This window comes from Triturus cristatus, chromosome 3_1, assembly GCF_964204655.1.
Source record: "Triturus cristatus chromosome 3_1, aTriCri1.1, whole genome shotgun sequence".
Classification (NCBI taxonomy): Eukaryota; Metazoa; Chordata; class Amphibia; order Caudata; family Salamandridae; genus Triturus; species Triturus cristatus.
Genome location: NC_140583.1, coordinates 1,180,784,994 through 1,180,802,892, shown reverse-complemented (window position 1 = coordinate 1,180,802,892; position 17,899 = coordinate 1,180,784,994). Strand labels below are relative to the sequence as shown.

Below are 17,899 nucleotides of genomic sequence, written 5' to 3'. Positions count from 1 at the left end.
ACATCCATCCTCAAGAAGAACACGGCTGCACATTAGGAGGGCATGTAGGCTTATTGTTTTCAGCCCCTACTTTCAAAGGCCTTAAACTGGACAACGTACTGTACGGCATATAATAGGCATGTTGATAATACCAACAGACTTACCACGAAGACTAGTTCAAACTGATTGTCCAGTTTATATTTGAGGGTAAGAGTGTCATGACTAAAGGTACAATTACCGCCTCTTTCCTGCAAAAGGAAAAATAAGATATTATATTTCTGCTGCAGTTCAAAGCTGTTTAACAACTAAATTTACATTAGTGTTCCATTGTAAAAAAAAACATACATAAGGTAAATATTGCTATTAAGACGTACATTGACGTTCCATAGAAACAATAAACAGTACCACATATTAGGATAAACTCTCAACAATCTACCCGGTAACCAAGAAAGGCTAAGGCACTAGCAGATTCAATAATATGCCACAAAAAGCTGAACTTTAGGTTCTTTATTTCACAATAAAAACAAAAACTTTTTCCAAATGTGCCTCTTAATTTTTTTATCTTAACATACACACTTCACTTAAAACACCTTACAAAGAATGATTAATAAATGTTTCTAGCATCAAACTGCTTTTCTGCAATGTCCCGCACCATTTATTGTATTCTTTTTTTTGGCTGTATAATACAAACAGCGAGTTGCACATCCATGCTATACATAATATAGGATTATACATAGACGGCAATTAACTCATTATCTATCAATACAATCCCAAATACCCTCATCCTCTGCCGCACGTGGGGCACCGACGCTGTGTGTCTCCCCTGACGCCGCTCCACTCCATCGCGCGGCCACGGCAGGGGGAGACTACAGCTCCCAGGCTGCTTAGCGGCCAATTCCCGTTGTCTTCGCGCCCGGAGGCGCTCAAAAGGGAGAGGCTCCCTCGGTGGAGCGGGTGCTGGTGTTGGTGATTTTTTCCGGACCTGAGGACCTGCTGCCTGACTCACCTGACGTTCTGCCGCACCTGGGGCACCGACGCGGTGTGTCTGCCCTGACTCCGCTTCACTCCATCGCGCGGCCACGGCAGGGGGAGACTACAGCTCCCAGGCTGCTTAGCGGCCAATTACCGTTGTCTTCGCGCCCGGAGGCGCTCAAAAGGGAGAGGCTCCCTCCGCATCGTGGGACACGCCGGGCTAAGCCCCGGCAAAGGGCGGGCAAAGGGCGGGCCCTCTGTGGCCCTCAGTGACCAGAGTGGGCTGGGCTGGGCCACCCCCTTTGGATGCCGATCCAGGTACTGTAGAATAACTGTGTTCTAATTACTAAGCTACAACTGTTTTAGTCGAGGACTGTGGACATTGCACAATATTCGCTTATAGTGGACAATGGACCCCTCCCGCAAGGGACTGTAAATGAATTAAATTGTGTTCAAAAAAGTTAGGCTGTCTAATACCACCTATTCACACCGCTGCGAGTGTATGAGGAGATTGGGAATAGTGTCAAAAATTGTACTATGGCTACCAAATCAAAAACGCGCTCCACTAGGAGGAAACCATGCACTCCACTCATTTCCACACAAATAGGGCCTGACCCCAATACCCCAGTAGGATACACAGCACCACCAACTGCAATAGATTTAATGCTAAGGAAGGTCATTGGGGCTGTTAATGGGGAGATTGAGCGCACTCAGACGCTCATCGATGACACCTATAAATATCCCCCATACACCTACACAAACCATACCTGCACAAACTGCAGATATAAACCTTGGTGAAACCTTACAAAATGGCAGTTCTGACGCCTCACTTGAAACTATCCCCTGTGGTCAACGGGTAACAGATGCCGGGCTATCCCCCGATAGGTCGGAAAAAAGTATACTCAGAACCAGAAATAGAACTAATAGACGGGGTGCTAAGAATATATATACCAGAAAACGGAAACCAACTACTGGAGGGAGGGGGGGGGGGGGGGGGCAATACACACACAACTGATGAGGCTGTGGAAACATAAGTACCAGGTCCTTTAATACCTCCAGGGTGGTTGAATCCTGTAATTGCCGACCTCCAAAAACACCTTGAGGCTTTCATTACTACCCAAATGAAATCACTAGTTAGTAAGTTAGACAAAATTGCTAATGAATTGCAAAAACAGGTTAAGATGAAGGAGCCTACAAATTCCAATCCCATCGGAAATTCTACACCACTATTGACCACCTTAACACGGCAAATTCCTGGTAATAACAATTGTGTAAGTAATGAGCCATGTACTATTGTACAAGTCCATGCATTGCCCAAAGCCTCAGCTCATTCGGAGGATAGAAGTATCCAAAAAGGTGGGAATGTTGATACCCATAATCCCCAGCTGCAGCCCAACCTTACTCAGACAGGGAATCTTGCCATTCATAGTCAGAAAGATAATTACCAGGTAGGACAGGAGCGTATGGATAGAATCCATTCCCCCCTTTCACGGGTAAATTTACCTCCTGAAGCAAGTCCCTATGTTGTTGTGTTTGCTGGGGTGCCTGAATTAAGGATGGGCCAGAAAGAGTCATACATGGAACTTAAAAACAAGATTATTAACTGGTTGAACATACATAGGCCATTACAAGGGCAGGAAACTGGAGAAATCATACATGTTAGGAGAGTATCCTGGTTGGGCAGCAGAAGGAAAGATATCGAAGGGAATTGCATTATTGCAAACTTTAGGAATCCGAATCTAGTGGAGTACATACTGGGCAACCATAACAGGAATGCAACCAGTACTATACGATCTATGTCACTAGGGTATTTTTATCCCAGAAATTGTGTCACCTACCCCCCAATTCACACTCAGGGAAGAAAGGACAGAGGAGTAGATGGATACCGGGTAAGGAAACCTGAATACAGTGGCCTGCCATTATTAAATCAGGGTGGCCCACAGTGGACAAATAGATTCAGCCCCCTTCAGTCCCTGGATGAGAATGACTGACTACCCCAACCAGAGATACACCAGGAGGGGATGGAAAGAAGGATGCCTACCGACATTAGTGAACTAGTATCCCGAGGAAGTTACAAACTGAAGGGGCAGGAAGTTACTCCGTTAAAGCAGGACGGGGAGAAACAGGAGTTCACGATAGTGAGGAGGGATGTAGTTAGATCAAATGCCCAGGGTCCAAATGCTGTGAGGGCATCGGGGGGTAGGGTGAATATAACCTCCTGGAATATAGCAGGATTAGCCGAAAAATTTGAAAAAGCAGATTGGAGAAACCAACTACATGGTTCTCATATATTAGCTCTACAGGAGACCTGGGCGGTTAAGTCCGATCTCTATCATATAGAGGGCTATAAGTGTTTCTTTGTCCCAGCCCAGGAGAGTAGAGCAGGAAGAACGAGGGGAGGGTTAGCACTGTATGTGGATATTAACCTTAAGGGAAGATGGACATTACCATCTTGGACATCACACACCCTTCAAGCAGTAACATTCCAAGGACAAGGGCTGAGGGTACAGCTATTTAATATTTACAACTCAGGCTCTATACATGGTAGGAATGCTGCCCTGCAAGAATTAGACGCTAGACTCAACCAAGAAGCTAATCAAAGCAAAGGGGGGGGGGGGGGGGGGGGGGGAGAACCAATTGTGTTATTAATGGGAGATTTAAACTGCCACCTCTGCCCAAATCTGCTACCGGTAACTGTAGACTGGGATGGTTGCCCGGTCACCAAGGGGCCACACTTTGAGCACAGTACCGAGGGATCAACATTAACTAAATTAATTGGTACCCATACACTAGTACACACTATTGATCTGACAGTCCCAGGTCCAGAGGGCACCCTTGTGCCAACTTTTAAAGGAAGAGGATGCTCCTCCATCATATAGATTATATATTGATATCCCCATTTGCAAAACATTGGATTACAGCGGCCAGCACCAAATGGAGTACTTTTAGTGACCATAATCCTTTGGTTATAGAATTACTCTATAAGAACCACTTGGAAACAAACAACAAGTGGATATCAGTCGAAGGTCAACAGACCAGGGGAGGCGTTTAAGGTGGGCAAAAATTAATGCCCAGGAATTTTATACTACACTGCTTGCAAAGGGCAAAAAATATGTTGAAGATTGCCTAGACCCTAAGATAGGGGGAGTTGACCTAGTGGCGGCCTTTGGGGAATTGACAAAATTGGCCGATAAACTATTAGAAGTAAAAGGTGTTAGAAAGTTAGGTATACAGCCAAGATGGTTCGATACTAAATGTTCCCGAGCATTAAGAAACCTAAAATCAAGCCTCAAAGCTAACCCCAGGGATAAGGTTGAAGTGGCCAAGAATAGACAAATCTATAAAATTAAGATAAAAGAAAGGAAGGCTACCCTACAATCAGAAGTCTGGGCTGATCTAAGAGAGGCAGGAGAAAATAGGGATTTTACAGAATTCTGGAGGATTATTAACAGGCCCTGCTTTCAGGACAGTAGTGCCCCGGTCCTCAGTACAAATATCCTCCCTCAGCAATGGGTGACTCATTTTGAGGGTCTTTATAACCATTCTACAGACACAAAACAAGAAGGGGGCTGGGATGGTACACGGAGTTTGGAAATAGATTTCGCATTAACAGAGGTCATGAAAGCAATTCAAGGGTTGACACCGAACAAAGCTCCAGGGCCCGATGGTACACCCCCCAGATCTTTTTCGAAGTAACATCGACGTGTGGGCGCCAATTTTGACTAGGGTGTTAAATGCGGCTATTAAATCAGGACTCCCGCGATCTTGGTCCACTGCACTAATTGTCCCCATCTTCAAGAAAGGGAACAGGGACAATCCTCAATGCTATAGACCGATATCGTTGATTGATGTATCAGCCAAAATACTTGGGCGGGTGGTTTTGAACGGTCTTATGACCTGGACAGCAGAGCATCACACAATAGCCGACACACAGTATGGGTTTAGAGCGGGAAAATCGACTAGTGACCAATGTCTAAATCTATACTTACTGGTTGCTAAGTACACCAAAGCAAGCAATGGCACCATTTACATGGGATTTATGGATCTGGCTGCGGCCTTTGATAATGTGAATAGGAACAAATTGTGGGCAATGATGAATAATTTGGGAATAGACCCGGGTCTTATAAACATTCTGAGAGAGTTGCATTGAAATACCATAGCTAGGGTCCGCTTTAGTACGGAGGGGGGGCGAACTGACCAATTTCCATGTACAAGTGGAGTAAGGCAAGGGTGTATCCTCGCTCCCTTTTTGTTCTCATTGTATATCAATGATCTAGAGACAAGTCTTATTGCTCAGACTGTAGACTGTCCCAAAGTAGGGAAGCGTCAAATCCCGGTACTTTTGTACACGGATGACGCGGTCCTGCTTTCACGAACACCACGAAGTTTACAATCACTCATCGATGGATTTGTAAAATTCATGGACAATTTAGACCTGTCAGTGAATCTGAGCAAATCATTTACGATGGTTGCAGGCAAAAGACACATCAAGAAATGTGTGTTTAAAATAGGAACTCACACAATGGGCACTGTAAGTACTTTTCCCTACTTAGGCCTTTTATTTGATGGTAAGATCCAGTTTGACTCACTGATTGAGGAACGCTGTACTAAACTGGTTTCCTCAAGTGGTGCAATATTAAATTTTGCTCACAGGTTGGGACGTTGGTCCCCAGAACAAATAATGAGCTTATATAGCTCAATAAGTACCGCAAAGGCATTGTATGGAGACGAGGTGTGGGGCTTTAGGGATGCTAAACATTTACAGCAAGAGGAAGATAAATTTCTCCGCAGAATCCTAAAGATCCCACAGTCTATATCAGCGGAAATTGCACATTCAGAACTTGGGATCCCATATATCATAGATCAGGTGAAGATTAGGCCGGTTATGGCTTGGCTCAGAATTTGGGCCAATCCAGAGGCAGAACTGAGTAGAGAAATTGTCTCAGACTGTTTGCAAAGAGATAAGGGGATGCAAATCCCATGGCTAAAAGATGTTAAAACAACACTAGAGGCTATAGATCAGCATACCCTTTTCAGCAAACCGTGTACAATTTCCATGACCAGGAAACCACAAATTAAAAAACTGCTGCTGGAAAAATTGGAAACGGTTAGAGCAGCCAAAGCATTAAGATTAAAGTGTTCAGTAGCGGCTTATTCCCTGGTTAAAAATGGGGAGGGTATGGAACCCTATTTATTTTTGATGTATAATTAGCAGGACAGGTTTTTAATGTGTCGTTTTAGGCTCAATCTGTTACCTAATATTTTAGCTTATCCATCTGGTTTTACTGTAACTATTGAGCAGAAGGGTGCCTGCGGCTGCGACAATAAGTCTCCGCAGGACACCCTTCATTTTGTATTATTGTGTCCATTTTATCGTATCCCCCGGCGCATGTTCTTGGTTGACATTCTAAGAGATGGGAAATTTCGTCATGCTAAATCCGCATTACTGTTTCTCCAAAGAGCAAATGACATGCGCACTTTATGCTCAGTAATAAGTTTTTTTTAAAGTAGCAGTAAGGTTAAGGAACACAAGAGATTAAGCAATTATGTATACAATATTATACCCCTCTTATATGAATTGTACCAGCTTGTCTAATGGTTGTTTTTATACTAATGAAGTTCAGAAATGTAAATTATGTGATTCTTATAATATGTATTTTTATGATGATTTTTAACCATCGAAATAAAGATTAACTGAACTACCCTCATCCCAACCCTACAAAAAACACAAAGGCAGGCAGGTAGAGCATACTACCACATTTGAAATGCATACTTGAAGCAGTGTAATCTCCAGTTCTTGCAAATCACATAGTGTGCAGGTCCGATTATTCCATATTCACTTAGGTCAAGTCTCCAGGAGGTACCCAGTTAGTGGAGCCCACAAATCTTTAGGTCTGGACGGAACTGGAATCTCTTCAGCATATGTTTCAAGCTGCACTTTACAAGATACAAGATCACTAATCCACTTCTCCAATGTAGGCACCACCTTAGTACACCAGTGCATTGCAACAGCACGTTTTGCTATCAAGGTAGACACAGCAACGATTCATCTATTACATGGCTTTATCATTTTGAATAGTCCCAGCAAACATACTTGCGGAGTGCATTCAATCCGATCATGCGTTAGGTCTAAGTATTTTTACCACTCGCTGCCAGAAATTAAATAAAACGATACACCCCCATGTCAAATGGATAAAATCAGCATTATCCTGCCCACATCTGGGACATCTTGCATCTCTCAGCAAAGAAAATTCAAACAGTTGGGCAGGCGTATAATATAATTGATGCAAATACTTGAAATGTATAATGCGGAGGTTTCACTTGGCAGTTAAACGTCCAGTCAAGTTGCAACAGGACTCAGTGTTCTCGAGTCAGAGGCACCACAAGTGCATCATTACATTTATCAAACGAAAGGGAATCTGACCAATCATTTTCCCATTGGGCAGACCTATATAATCTGGTGATCAACCCTCTGCTTCATTTCCCTCCCCCCCGCTCGAAATAATTGTAGCGGCCTCAACAGCCGTTGCTCCCGAGGGAAGTCCGGGCATAATGAACGCACTGCGAAGCGAAAGTCTGGTATAAATGAAACCATGCACTGCTTTGTATGGCTGTCCGACTGGAAATCTATCAGAGAAAGGAATACCTCATTCTTATACATGTCACCAAGTTTAGAGATACCGACATTCTGCAATACATTAAGAGCCCCACGTTCCTGCGCCACCGAGATGCAGTGATGGGCATGTCTGGTACATATAAATAGTCCCGTCTCACCCGTGTGGCAAGGATACACCATGCCCAGGAAGTGCAGCTAACTAAGCTAATCTTTCTGGAACAGCCCTCGCGGCCATACAATACCCAAGCACTCAGCAGCACAGGGTGCGCTGCGTCTGCCTCCACCACCAGTTGCGGTAAAGGTTTCAGAGACCATTTAAATTGTATAAGGACAATATTAAAGGTTAGTAGGGTGTCTGTGATACCGCCAAGTCATCTACTTGAGGGTTAACGAAACAATTGATAACGCCAGAGAACAGACAGTACAGCTTGAGGCAATGCTTGTAATTCATATCTTGACACCATCACAACTATGGAAAGACTCGGTTGAATGTATGCTCTGGAATGTATGTAGATGTTATTCTGTTAGATGGCACATAGAGCAGATGCTAATCTTGCCAATAAAATGTATTCTAAAAGTACATATATATATATATATATATATATATATATATATATATATATATATATATCATAGACAGCTCCTTCCGGATTGGAGTAGACCCATGGAGAGTGGCACGCACGCCGGCAGAGAAACCGGCTATTTAATCCACAAATCACTTTTTCAATACGCGCACTCAGAAATCAGGGACCCAGTACTGGTGAAATTAAATTGATGTTTATTCACACAACGCGATTCGCCGAAGGGCTTGATCACGTGATCAAGCCCTTCGGCGAAACGCGTTGTGTGTGAATAAACAGCAGTTTAATTTCACCAGTACTGGGTCCCTGATTTCTGAGAGCGCGCGTATTGAAAAAGTGATTTGTGGATATATATATTACCTACTGGCAGTTGCCAGTAGGTAGTTATAGTTAGGGCCTATTTTCCATAGGAAATCCGCAACATTCTATTTGGAATATCGTTGGCGTTGATTGATGAATCTTCGCAAAATTTTCCAAACTTTTGGCCAGCTCCGGTCCGCTCCTATCCTGAAAATTTCACGGCGATTCGTCAAGCGGGGGCCGAGAAAAAAGGGGGGTCCCAAAACACGTTTTACCCATAGGACCTGTTGACGCAGCTACAGCCCGAAGTGCTGAACGGAATTACACCAAATTTGGCAAAGAGGTAGTCCTCAGTTCTGACTCGTGCCTTTTGCTTAAATGGTGTAAATCCGTTGAGTAGTTCCTGAGAAAATCAAAAGTAAAATCACGTATATATCTGGGCGGAGCCTAACCACACATCTCACCGAAGATGCCACTGAGGTACCCCTTTCCAGTAGTCACCCCTTAGATGAGAATAATACTACAGAGGAGGAGAGTGATAAGGGTACTGATACAGATGGTAGTGAGGATGAAGGGAGAACTAGCCCAGTGCCAAGTGTTATACTTGGCCCAGCTAACCTAAGGCTGCTGGGGACTGACAGTGGGGTCACCCCATTGGATCTCCCTAGTGGACTTAACCAGGGGTCTGGGAGGCAAAGGAATCACTCAGGTGACTCTAATGCTTCTAATGCCACTAGGGGCTCTCAAGGTCACTCCAGGAGAAGGATGACCACCCCTCAGAGGAGGGAACATGAGGCAGGAATGCAGGAAGCTCAGCTGAGGATCAGGAAACAGGAGTTAGGAGTAGCTCTGATGGAAGAAAAACTGAACAAGGATAGGCAACCTAGAGAAGGTGGGTCTATACCCACTGGTGGCAGCATTGTCCCCAAGGACAAAGATAGTGTCTTTGATAATAGGAACCTGTCCAAGGTTGTGCCCCCCTACAAAAGTGGGGATGATATCCACAAGTAGATGACTGCTCTTGAGAGAGCCAGCAAAGTGCAGCAGGTTCCTGAAGACCAGTGGGCAGCAATCTTATGGCTCTCCTTTGAGGGGAGAGGCAGAAATAGACTCCTCACTGTTAGGGAGGAGGATGTCAGAAACTACAGAGTCCTGAAGAGTGTCCTAGTTGATGGGTTAGGCTTAACCACTGAACAGTACAGGTTAATGTTCAGAGATACCCAGAAGACACAGACTCAGGACTGGTCTGAATACATTGAATGTGCCACTAAGGCTTTGGAGGGTTGGTTGCTGGGAAGTAAGGTTTCAGATTTTACAGGATTGTATAATTTGATGATGAGAGAACAGATTTTAAATAACTGTCAAAACCAGCAACTGCATCAACACTTGGTTGACTCGGATCTGACCTCTCCCCAAGAATTGGGAAAGAAGGCAGACAAATGGGTCAGAACCAGGGTTAAGCAAAAGAACCAGGGCCAAGGGGGTGATCAGAAGAAAACCGACCAAAAGGGTGGAGATCAGAAATCTAAAGTCCAGAAGTCTTCCACAGGGCCCCAAACTACTGCTAAGGAGGGGGGGTCCCAACAATCCAAGGGAAAGAAGAAAGAAGGTCAAAAGAAACCCTGGTGCAATCATTGCAAGAATACAACTCACTGGACTAGTGATTGTAAGAAGGGTGGAGCCCCCAACACTGTTGCCCCTAAGGCACCTGCTCCCAGTACTACTGTTAGCAGTGTTGGTCCCCAGACAAAGGGTGTAGTGGGAATCACTATGGGAACTGAAGGAGATTCTGACTTAGACAGAACACTTACACAGGCAGTCTTGATCTGTGATGGGGACATAGACTTGTCCCTGACTGTGAGCCCCAGTAACCTGGGCAAGTACAGACAGACTCCATTAATTAATGAAAAAGTGGCTCAAGCCTACAGGGACACATGTGCCAGTGTCACTATGGTGACACCAGGCTTTGTGGATCCTGGACAGTACATACCAGGTGAGAACTACCTGGTGACCAATGCCAGCAATGCCACTACTTCACACAGTGTGGCAGTTGTTAACTTCTCATGGGGAGGGGTAACTGGCCTCAAAAGGGTTGTGGTTAGTGCAGACCTCCCAGTAGAATGTTTGTTGGGCAATGACCTAGAGAGTTCTCTATGGACAGAAGTGGAGTACAGGACTCATGCAGAGATGTTAGGTATATCATCACATGTCCTTGCTGTGACCAGGTCACAGGCCAAAAAGTGCCTCACTGAACCTCAGGTCTTGGATCCTGGAACAATGGACCAAGCACCTTCCAAGAAGAAGAACAGGAGGGTCAAGGCTGTGCCTTCCCCCCTGCCTACAAGTGTGGATCAGACTTCCCAGGAAGGTGATCTCGAGACCCTTGAAGGAACTGTCCCTGAAGAGCTTGAACCTGACCAGGTTGAGTTTCTGGGGACAGGGGGACCTTCTAGGGCAGACTTGGGGCAGGCTCAGTTATCCTGTCCCTCTCTTGAACCCCTCAGACAGCTGGCTGCTGCTGAGGCTGCTGGGAATGCTCAAGGTACCCATAACGTGTATTGGGATGATGGGCTCCTTTATTCAGAGGCTAGAGACCCAAAACCTGGTGCAACCAGGAGGTTGGTTACACCTCTGCAATTTAGGGGCTTCCTTCTTACCTTGGCCCATGATATTCCTCTAGCAGGACACTTAGGCCAGAACAAGACCTGGGACAGGCTTGTCCCTCACTTTCACTGGCCTCACATGAATGAAGATACCAAGGAGTTTTGTCGCTCCTGTGTAACCTGCCAAGCCAGTGGCAAATCAGGTGGCACAACAAAGGCCCCCCTAATACCACTACCTGTGGTGGGGGTCCCCTTTGAAAGAGTGGGGATAGATATAGTGGGTCCCATGGATCCCCCCACTGCATCTGGGCACAGATTTATACTGGTGGTAGTGGATCATGCCACCAGGTATCCAGAGGCAATTCCCCTTAGGACCACTACAGCTCCTGTTGTGGCCAGGGCCCTGCTGGGAGTATTCTCCAGAGTGGGGTTTCCTAAGGAGGTAGTTTCTGACAGAGGTACCAACTTCATGTCAGGATACTTGTTATGTTATGTTATGTTATGTTATGTTATGCAGGTTTTTGTATAGCGTACGGCTACTCGAAAGAGTGTCCCGACGCTTTGGATTGCACACTAATCGCAGAAACACAACAGGGAAAATGAACAGAAACATAAAAAGAGGAAACCTGATAGGACCTGAAACTAAGAAGTGAAAAGCCAAGTTTTAAGCCCCTTCCTAAAGGCCAACAAGTTTGGGGTGCTACGCAGGGACACAGGCAATTTATTCCACAGCTGAGGCGCTAAACATTTAAAGGAGCGGCCACCGATGCGAGCTCTCTTCGCGCGGGGCACTACAGCAAAAAACAAGGCTTCAGACCTGAGCGATCTGGCCGGACGGTAAAAGGACAACCTTTCCTGGAGGTATTTTGCTCCAGATCTGTACAAGGCTTTGTGTGCCAGGGTGAGAGATTTAAAAACTATCCGCTTCCGGACAGGAAGCCAATGCAGAGCTTCCAAAAGGCCCGAGGCTCTGGCACGGCGAGGTAGTCCAAAAATAGCACGTGCTGCCGAATTCTGAACGACCTGTAGTCGTTGAAGCAGGTATTCTGGCAGGCCGAGATAGAGAACGTTGGAATAATCTATTCTCGAGCCTATCATCGCCTGCACCGTGATCTTCCTATGTTCCTCCGATAGCAAAGGAAGGAACTTGCGAAGCATCCGGAGTAAGCCGAAGCAGGTCCCTGTGAGACCGATTACCTGCGAACGTAGTGTGAGGCCATTGTCGATCTTAATCCCAAGGTTTTTCGCTACCTGGGACGAACTTGCTGGTGGAAACATGTTCTCAGGCCACCACACTTTCCAGTCCGGGTCCGAGCTGCACCCAAAGAAGAGGACCTCGGATTTATCCGAGTTGCACTTGAGGCTGTTATGATGGAACCACTGAAACACAGCCTCAAGGCAACCCTGGATCCTACCTCCATCGAAGTCCGCACCCCTCTCACAGGTGAAGAGGAGCTGGGTGTCATCGGCGTAAGAAACGATCTGGGCCCCGAAAGACTCCGCCAGGGCCGCCAGAGGGGTCATGAAGATATTAAATAGAGTCGGGCTCAGGACAGAGCCCTGAGGAACTCCGACACCCAATGGCGACATCTCGGCGGAGCAAGCAGAAGCCCAGACCGATTGTCGACGACCTGCCAGGAAAGATCGAAACCACTGGAGCACCGTCCCACAAAGACCAATCTCTGAGAGTCTAGCAAGCAGACCCTCATGGGGGACGGTGTCAAAGGCCGCCGACAGGTCTAACATCACCAGCATCGCTCTCCCACCCGAATCCAGCACCTCCTTTATCGCCTCCGAGACTTCCAAGAGGGCTGTTTCGGTGCTAAGATTGGCGCGAAAACCCGACTGGGTAGGGTGCAGAAGGTCGTGGGCCTCCAAGTAATCGGCAAGCACCCTATGCACGTGCTTTTCAATGACCTTCGCCAAAGCCGGCAGGAGCGAGATAGGTCTATAATTCGCTAACACCTCCACATCCACTTGACAGCTATGTGGAAGGAATGTGGTGTCAACTACAAGTTCACCACTCCTTATCACCCACAATGCAATGGGCTTGTTGAGAGATTCAACAAGACCCTAAAGGGTATGATCAAAGGATTACCTGAAAAGCTCAGGCGAAGATGGGACATCCTTCTACCCTGCCTTCTGTTTGCTTACGGAGAGGTCCCACAAAAAGGAGTTGGTTACAGCCCCTTTGAATTGTTGTTTGGGCACCCTGTAAGAGGCCCACTGTGTTTAGTGAAGGAAGGATGGGAGTTACCTCTCAAAAAGCCTAAACAAGACATAGTGGATTATGTACTTGGTCTCCGCTCCAGGATGGCTGAGTATATGGAGAAGGCATCCAAAAACATTGAGGCAAGCCAGGCCTTACAGAAAGCTTGGCATGACCAAAAGGCTGTCTTGGTTGAGTATCAGCCAGGACAGAAGGTATGGGTGTTGGAGCCAGTGGCCCCAGCAGCACTCCAAGACAAATGGTCTGGACCCCATACAATCCTGGAAAAGAAGGGAGAGGTCACCTACTTGGTGGACCTAGGAACTCCCAGGAGTCCCCACAGGGTACTCCATGTTAACAGGCTTAAAGCATATGTTGACAGGGCAGACATGGGCTTGCTCATGGCTACAGATGAGGGACAGGAGGAGGAGAGTGACCCTCTCCCAGACCTGTTGTCTCAGAACCCTGAAGATGGTTCAGTTGAAGGAGTGACCCTTGGAGGCAACCTCACTGAGCATCAGCAGATTGAATGTAGACAGGTTCTACAATCATTTCAACACATGTTTTCCTTGATACCTAGTCAAACTAACTGGTGTACCCATGTGGTGGACACTGGTGACAGTCTTCCTGTAAAGAACAAACTTTACAGACAACCTGACCACGTCAGGGACTGTATAAAGGCTGAGGTACACAAAATGCTGGAATTGGGTGTCATTGAACCCTCAGAGAGCCCCTGGGCTAGCCCAGTGGTTCTGGTCCCCAAACCTCACACCAAAGATGGCAAGAGAGAGATGAGGTTGTGTGTGGATTACAGAGGACTCAATGCTGTCACCAGGACAGATGCACATCCCATTCCAAGGGCAGATGAGCTCATAGATAAACTGGCTTCTGCCAAGTTTGAGCACATTTGATTTGACAGCTGGCTATTGGCAAATCAGATTAGCTGAGGAGTCTAAGGCCAAAACAGCATTCTCAACCCCAGGTGGGCACTACCAGTTTGTGGTGATGCCCTTTGGTCTGAAGAATGCACCTGCCACCTTCCAAAGGTTGGTGAATCAAGTCCTTACTGGGTTGGATGACTTTTGTGCAGCATATCTTGATGACATTGCTGTCTTTAGCTCCACCTGGGAGGATCACCTGATCCACCTGAAGAAGGTACTTGAGGCTTTGCAAAAGGCAGGTCTCACTATCAAGGCTACTAAGTGCCAGATAGGGCAGAGTAAGGTTGTATACTTGGGCCACCTTGTAGGTGGAGGCCAAGTTCAACCACTGGAGAGTAAGATACAATCCATCAAGGACTGGTCCCCTCCAACCACCCAGACTCAAGTTCGAGCTTTCTTGGGCTTGACTGGGTACTACAGGAAGTTTGTTAAGAACTATGGGTCCATTGTGACTCCTCTTAATGATCTGACATCCAAGAAGATGCCCAAAAAGGTTCAGTGGACAGTAAGCTGTCAAAAGGCATTTGATGACCTGAAGGAGGCCATGTGCTCTGCAGCTATCCTGAAAAGTCCTGACTACTCCAAAGAGTTTATTGTCCAAACAGATGCTTCTGAGTTGGGTGTGGGAGCTGTGCTGTCACAACTTAATGTAGATGGTCAAGACCAACCCATTGCTTTTATTAGCAGAAGGTTGACCCCCAGAGAGAAGAATTGGTCAGCTATTGAGAGGGAGGCCTTTGCTGTGGTATGGGCCCTGAAGAAGCTGAGGCCATACTTGTTTGGCACTCACTTCAAGATTCAGACCGACCATAAGCCCCTCTTATGGCTAAATCAGATGAAGGGTGAAAACCCCAAACTGCTTAGGTGGTCCATTTCCCTACAGGGGATGGACTTTACAGTGGAGCACCGGCCAGGTACTGACCATGGGAATGCAAATGGTCTCTCCAGATACTTCCACTTAGGACATGAAGACGAGACTGGTCAAGGCTAGTTTAATGTCCCTGCGTTTGGGGGGGGGGGGGGTTGTGTAGGAGAGTAGGGTCTGCTATCCTATGGTCACCCCAAATTTTTGCTTTTTGCTTCACTGGTTTTTGACATATTGAGGCTGTGGGCCTGCTGATCAGACCCCCAGCCTGCTGTTCTCTCTACTAAATTGACACTATGCACCCTAGGTGCATAACCAATTGGAAGTGGATCACCCTGTGAGCCCCTGTACCAGTGTACACTAGGTACCAAGGGCATTGGTGTATCTAAGGCCTACCAGGGGCTGAAGCATGTATTGTGCCACCCCTGGACTGGCCTAACAAATTTGACACAACTGGCTGATCACTCAGCTGGGGTAAGTTGGTGTAATCACCTCTTACTTAGGTGTAGTATACCTATACCTAACCTTAAATGGGACACCTGGTAACCTATAAGTCACTCCTATGGCAGGCCTTAACAATCCTGAAGGCAGAGTGCTTGGTTCCATGTGAGATAGTGCTCTGGCATGAGCTGAGCCTGTCTGCAGTGGTTGGAACAACTTCCTTCTACTGTTTCCAGATATCGTCATACCATATACTCTTAAGTGCATTATGAACCTCGCGGTTAAATGCTAACTTTGGTTTGGCTTTATCAAAACATGTCGAGTAAGGTGCCATACGAATTGGAATACTAACCCCTCACCAATTCTGGCGACTGGGTTAGCATTCCACCCTTCTAGAGGGACACGACATGTACAGTACCTGAAACCCGGGTAAAATCAGACATAGCCTCAGCTCCACAAAATGGATGCTGCCACCACAGACACAAGTCTGCCCTCCTGCTGCTGGGAGTCCTTCCAGCTTGGGAGACGTGGACAAAGGGTTTCCTGCCAGGAGAGGTGCATGCACCACCCCAGACAGGATTTTGTGTATTGGTCAGGTAGGGCTTGAATAGAATCAGACATGCCTGAGGCTCACAAGGAGCCTCGGTGCATATGCCAGTTCAAACCGGTCCTGGGGCACACCAGCCCCGGACCTGGGGCGAGCTGGACAAAGGATTGGGGGTGTAACCACCCCCCTTCCTGGTCCCACCCTTAGGGAGGGACCTAGCAGGTAGTCCGGCACCTAGAATCCGCTTAAAGGTAGGAGCTGTGTCCTAAGACTTCAGACATCCTGGAATCAACTCAACACGAAGAAGAAGACGGGAACTTCGACGCTCTGCTGCACAGAGGACTGAAGGAAATCTCCCCTATGGTCAGGGAGTGACCATCTTGCTAACGCAAGCATCAACCAGCTATTCGACGTCTGCTTTGCCGCCGCCTCCTGCCGGAGCCCGATCCCAGAGCCCGACAAGACCTGGACCTCCAGACCTCTCACAGCCCGATCCACAGTCCCTGCAAAGAAGGAACCCGTGGAGGCACCGAGACACGTGGAGCCAGCCATCTTGAAAGACCCCCGACAAGCTGCAAGCGCGACAACAGAGGCTCCCTCCAAGTTGTGCTTTGGGTCCTGAGAAGCCCAACATCCGAGCAGCATCTGCACCAAAGGTGAGCCCTCCAGCATCTCCACGATCTGCGTGGGGCCCTTCTGCACTTTGCAGCTCGACGCGCCTGCCCGGTCCCTGGCCCGTTGGCTAGTGGCCATTTTGGCGACGAAACTTGAAATCAACGACGCTGGTCTGGTTGCTCCAGACTGGCCCCTGCTTCCCTCCAAAGGAGCAGCCCCTCTGACCTTGCTGGTCAGAGTAATCAGCTTTCCTCTCTTTCCACGACTCCTGCTTGTGCCAAGGCTTGTTTGCTTCCATCGAGTCGCCGACACCGCCGACAGCGAGAGCCTGCGTGGGACAGCTCGTGACCCGACTCCTGGGCGTCGTCGACCTCCAGGGACCACGTGGCTGCGGAGACAAGCTACCCCTCATCACCTGTTTGCACCAGACATCGCCTGGTACCTACCTGGTGCCACGCCGGTCACTGGCTAGTGACTGTGAACACTGTCCCCTCTGCTTTCAGGTCTTCTACAACTCCGATCCACCCTTGGATGCACCGCATCTCTTCTGGACCGACCGCCTGCAGCATCTTTGTCATCAGGCTCCATTGAATCCATAGACGAAACCAGACGCACTTCGAGACCTATGCACCCGCTTCCTGTGGGTGAGGTAAAGCTGGCACTCCGGTGCCCAAGTGTAGAGAAACATCTCTAGTGTCTGTGTTTCAAGTCTTAAGATTGTAGTCCATCCCGAAGACCTTCTTTGCAGTAACTTTTGAACTTTTACGCACCCATTGAAAACCTATGGGAGCCCGCGTGTAACTTTACTCACTGCACACGCGACCCGTGGACCTCCTGGTCACTAACTGAAGTTAGCTCCTTGTAGGCCCAGCGATTCTAGAGGCCCTAGGCCTTTTCCCTTTCCTGTTCGTGGTACTTATACCACTATTTTAGTATATGGTTTGATCGGCCACCAGGGCCTATCCATATAAAGTGCAACTTCTGTATATTGTAATACTTTCTTGTTTAACGATTTGTGCTCCTGTGCTCATAAAGAGTCTAGGGGATACTTTGAGTAATAAATACATATATATTTTGAATATATATCTGTGTGGTGTCCTTTCATTGGTATAAAGGGGGGTTACCTATGGTAAAACAGCTTGCTTAACGCGTTTCACGAGTTTAGCCTCAAAGACTGCTTAGCCTACGCTACCACTAGGGCAGCTAGTCTGAAAAGGTTGACTTACAACC

At 47.2% G+C, this 17,899-nt stretch overlaps 1 protein-coding gene across 2 annotated transcripts in view; it reads right to left on the bottom strand.

The window, feature by feature from the left end:
- SRPRA (SRP receptor subunit alpha) overlaps nt 1-17,899 on the bottom strand; it is a 1,746,362-nt gene that overhangs the window by 1,683,995 nt on the left and 44,468 nt on the right. For both annotated transcript variants that reach the window (XM_085646110.1, XM_085646111.1), the window contains exon 2: nt 144-227. In XM_085646110.1, the coding sequence (XP_085502236.1) occupies nt 144-227 (84 nt within the window). The remainder of the gene's footprint in view (nt 1-143; nt 228-17,899) is intronic.